Genomic DNA, 4,620 nt, shown 5'->3' with positions numbered 1-4,620 from the left:
TACATACACAAACTGTTTAAAAACAGTTTTAAAATAAAAAATACTTACTGTATTTTTTGGTATTGAAACATACATGTTTGTATAATTTCTAACTGTACAGAAACATATAAAACTGAAAGTGAAAATACTCTGTGATTTCCCTGTAACTATTGTTTCATGAATACCTTTAAAGATATTTTGTATCATATAAATTAACCACCCATTTTTAAACATAGTGCATATTATTTTATAATATGGTAATATCATAATATATTTGACCAATCCTGTGTAAACAGACACAGATTATCTTTTAAAATAATTTTGAAATGCTGCAGTGCATATACACTTTATACATACGTATTTTTGCATCCTTATTCAGTTATTTTCATAGATGAGGTCTCTAAATGAGGCATTTCCAAATAAAGGTGGAAATATTTAAAATGCTGATATATACGTTCAAATTGCCTTATGATTATAACAACTTACACTTCAATTGGCATGAGAGTGCATTTTCTCAGCTCTCAATGGATAAGGTTTATTATTATTTTTCACCTTTGCCAACATATAATAGAAGTAGAATTTCATTGTTTTAATTTGAATTTCTTTGATTACTAGTGATCTTAATCATTCTTTTACATGCCCATTGGCCATTTGCACTTCTTTTGTAAAATGCAGGATCCTGCCCAGTCGTCTCCCCTTCCCCCAAGGAGGGGGTTAATCTTTTCCTTTTTGCTTTGTCAGAGTTCTGTATATTTCATTTTTCATCCTTTACATGGATGGGGTCGGTTCGATTCAGGCTTTCATCCTTTCACTTCACTGCATTACGGAATATGCATATATATATATGAATATATATATGTATGTGTACTCCATTTGTCTTTAACGTCCTTTATAGAGGCTGGCTCCCTTTCCTAGCTCCCTCTCCCTCCCTCCTTTCCTCTCTTTTTTTTTCTTGTCTTCTTTTGTCTCTTTGTTTCTTTCTCTCTCTTTCTCTCCCTCCCCCCCTCCCTTTTTTTTTTTTTTTTTTTTTCAGTACAGAAGTTTTAAATTTTGACCGAGTCGAATCTACCATTCTGGGCCTGGCGCCGCGTCAGCAGAGGGGGGCGGGGAGGCGAGCAAGGAACTGGGGGAGGGGAAGGGGCGGGGAGGAGCGGGCGGAGCGGCTGCGGGAGTTGCTGGGAGTGCGCGCGTTGGGATCACACGGCGGTGGCGGCGGAGGCCCAGAGACCTGAGCTCGGAGACTACGGCCCGAGGCCTACACCGAGCCCTCTCTCCACCGGAGGACCAGGGAACCGCAGTCTTCAACACAGAGGTACCGTGCTCCGCGCTCCCCGCCCGGCCCGGCCCAGCCTTCTGCGGCGGTGCCTCCTTCCTTCCTTCTTCCCTCGCTCTCTCTCTCGCCCGCCCGCGCCTTCCCTGTCTGCCTGCGTCACCGCGGCCGCCATGGCTGAGAACGGCGAGAGCGGCGGCCCCCCGCGCCCCTCCCGCGGCTCTTCTGCGGCCCAAGGCCCTGCCTCTGCCCCGGCCGAACCCAAAATCATCAAAGTCACTGTGAAGACCCCCAAAGAGAAAGAGGAGTTCGCAGTGCCCGAGAACAGCTCAGTCCAGCAATTTAAAGAAGCGATTTCGAAACGCTTCAAATCCCAAACCGATCAGCTAGTGCTGATTTTTGCCGGAAAAATCTTAAAAGATCAAGATACCTTGATCCAGCATGGCATCCATGATGGACTGACTGTTCATCTTGTCATCAAAAGCCAGAACCGACCTCAGGGCCAGTCCACACAGCCTAGTAATGCCGCGGGAACTAATACTACCTCCGCGTCGACTCCCAGGAGTAACTCCACACCTATTTCCACAAATAGCAACCCATTTGGGTTGGGGAGCCTGGGAGGACTTGCAGGCCTTAGCAGCCTGGGCTTGAGCTCGACCAACTTCTCTGAGCTCCAGAACCAGATGCAGCAGCAGCTCCTGTCTAGCCCTGAGATGATGATCCAAATCATGGAAAATCCCTTTGTTCAGAGCATGCTTTCGAATCCTGATCTGATGAGGCAGCTCATTATGGCCAATCCACAGATGCAACAATTGATTCAAAGAAACCCCGAAATCAGTCACCTGCTCAACAACCCAGATATAATGAGACAGACCCTTGAAATCGCCAGGAATCCAGCTATGATGCAAGAGATGATGAGAAATCAAGACCTGGCTCTCAGCAATCTCGAAAGCATCCCAGGTGGCTACAATGCTTTACGGCGCATGTACACTGACATTCAAGAACCCATGCTGAATGCTGCCCAAGAGCAGTTTGGGGGTAATCCTTTTGCCTCCGTGGGGAGCAGTTCCTCCTCTGGGGAAGGTACGCAGCCTTCCCGCACAGAAAATCGAGATCCATTACCCAATCCATGGGCGCCACCACCGGCTACCCAGAGTTCTGCGACCACCAGCACAACAACAAGCAGTGGTAGTGGATCTGGCAGTAGCTCCAGCAATGCTACCGGGAACACAGTGGCTGCAGCCAATTATGTCGCCAGCATCTTCAGTACCCCAGGAATGCAGAGTTTGCTGCAACAGATAACTGAAAACCCCCAGCTGATCCAGAATATGCTGTCTGCGCCGTATATGAGAAGCATGATGCAGTCGCTGAGCCAGAATCCAGATTTGGCTGCACAGATGATGTTGAATAGCCCTGTGTTCACTGCCAATCCTCAACTGCAGGAGCAGATGCGTCCACAGCTCCCTGCTTTCTTGCAGCAGATGCAGAATCCAGACACACTGTCAGCCATGTCAAACCCAAGAGCAATGCAGGCTTTAATGCAGATCCAGCAGGGGCTACAGACATTAGCTACTGAAGCGCCTGGCCTGATTCCAAGCTTCACTCCAGGTGTGGGGGTCGGGGTGCTGGGAACCGCTATAGGCCCTGTAGGCCCAGTCACACCCATAGGCCCCATTGGCCCCATAGTCCCATTTACCCCCATAGGCCCCATTGGGCCCATAGGACCTACTGGCCCTGCAGCAGGTCCCCCCGGCTCCACTGGCTCAGGTGCCCCCCCTGGGCCCACCGTGTCTAGCTCTGCACCCAGTGAAACCACGAGCCCAACATCGGAATCTGGACCGAACCAGCAGTTCATTCAGCAAATGGTGCAGGCTCTGGCTGGAGCAAATCCTCCACAGCTGCCGAGTCCAGAAGTCAGATTTCAGCAACAACTGGAACAGCTCAACGCAATGGGGTTCCTAAACCGGGAAGCAAACTTGCAGGCTCTAATAGCAACAGGAGGCGACATCAATGCCGCCATTGAGAGGCTGCTGGGCTCCCAGCCATCGTAATTACATTTCTGTACCTTGAAAAAATGTATCTTATTTTTGATAATGGCTCTTAAATCTTTAAACACACACAAAATTGTGCTTTACTTTCATTTTGATTCTTTTAAATCTGTCTAGTTATAAATCTAATATGCATTTTAAGGTGGAGTCTTTTCCTCCCTCTTTGTTTCCTTCCTCCCTTCCTCCCTCCCTCCCTTCCTCCCTTCCTTCCCTCCATATCCTTCCTTCTCTGTTTTGAATGGTGGGGATCAGTGCTGTCTCACTCAAAGGTGTTGCATGCAAACACTTCTCTTTATTCTGCATTTATTGTGATTTTTGGAAACAGGTATCAACCTTCACAGTTGGGTGAACAAGTTTTGTCCTACAGATGTCCAGTTTATTTGCATTTTAAACATTAGCCTATGATAGTAATTTAATGTAGAATGAAAATGTTAAAAACAGATGCAAATTATTTGAAGCTCTAATTTGTGGTACAATATTGCTTATTGTGACTTTGGCATGTATTTTTGCTAGCAAAATGCTGTAAGATTTATACCATTCTTTGATCTTTTTTGCTATATTTATACACAGTACAGTAAGCACAATTGGAACTGTACATCTAGAAATACTACAGCAGAATCTCTGAGCAGTATATGTATAACCAAAATTAGAAAGAATATAAGAAATATTTCTGGAGCTCGGTATATCTCACAGTTTTGTAGAATCTTACAGCATCTTTGATAAACTTCTCAGTGAAAATGTTGGCTAGGCAAGTTCAGTTAAAATATAGTAGAAATGTTTATCCTGGTATCGCTAAGTATACTTTTAATTGTGCAGAAAACTTACAGTGTGACATTGTGTCAACATTTGCAAATTGACTGTATATGATCTTAATCTTAGTGCAGCCTGAAGGATCAGTATAGTAATGCCAGGAAAGTGCTTTTTTACCTAAGACTTCCTTCTCAGCTTCTCCCGTAAAGAGACCCTAATACGCATTTTGATTTGTAATTGGAAATGTAACTTTCACTGAAACTGTCATGTGACGTTTGCATTACTTTTAACTGCTATGTATAAAGGAAACTGTATCTTTTGACTCTATCAGTTATTTCTCTTGTGCACAGGCAAAAAAAAATGCATTAAAAATGACTAAAAAAATAAAAAAAAATTAAAAATGGATAAATCTTTTCCTTTTTGCCTTCTGGCCCTAGGATCATGTTTAGAAGGATCGCCCAATCCCAGGATTATATAAATCTTATCCTATATTTCTCTAATTTTAATGGTTTCATTTTTTTAAAAAAGTTCCTTTACCCTGTCTGGAATTATTTTGAAGTACAGATTTAGTTA

At 44.3% G+C, this 4,620-nt stretch overlaps 1 protein-coding gene across 1 annotated transcript; it reads left to right on the top strand.

The window, feature by feature from the left end:
- Positions 1 to 1,129: 1,129 nt before the first annotated feature.
- On the top strand, positions 1,130 to 4,366 carry UBQLN2 (ubiquilin 2). The gene has a single exon (XM_010984868.3). It carries the CDS (start codon positions 1,423 to 1,425, stop codon positions 3,298 to 3,300), a length of 1,878 nt encoding a protein of 625 aa, XP_010983170.3. The 5' UTR covers positions 1,130 to 1,422; the 3' UTR covers positions 3,301 to 4,366.
- Positions 4,367 to 4,620: the final 254 nt, after the last annotated feature.

Source organism: Camelus dromedarius, chromosome X (assembly GCF_036321535.1).
Source record: "Camelus dromedarius isolate mCamDro1 chromosome X, mCamDro1.pat, whole genome shotgun sequence".
NCBI classification, from domain to species: Eukaryota; Metazoa; Chordata; class Mammalia; order Artiodactyla; family Camelidae; genus Camelus; species Camelus dromedarius.
Note: the sequence above shows the minus strand (reverse complement) of the source record. Positions and strands in the feature narration are given on the sequence as shown.

Excerpts from the sequence above, each read along its gene's own strand:
- UBQLN2 (XM_010984868.3), top strand. The coding sequence starts at position 1,423 with ATGGCTGAGAACGGCGAGAGCGGCGGCCCCCCGCGCCCCTCCCGCGGC.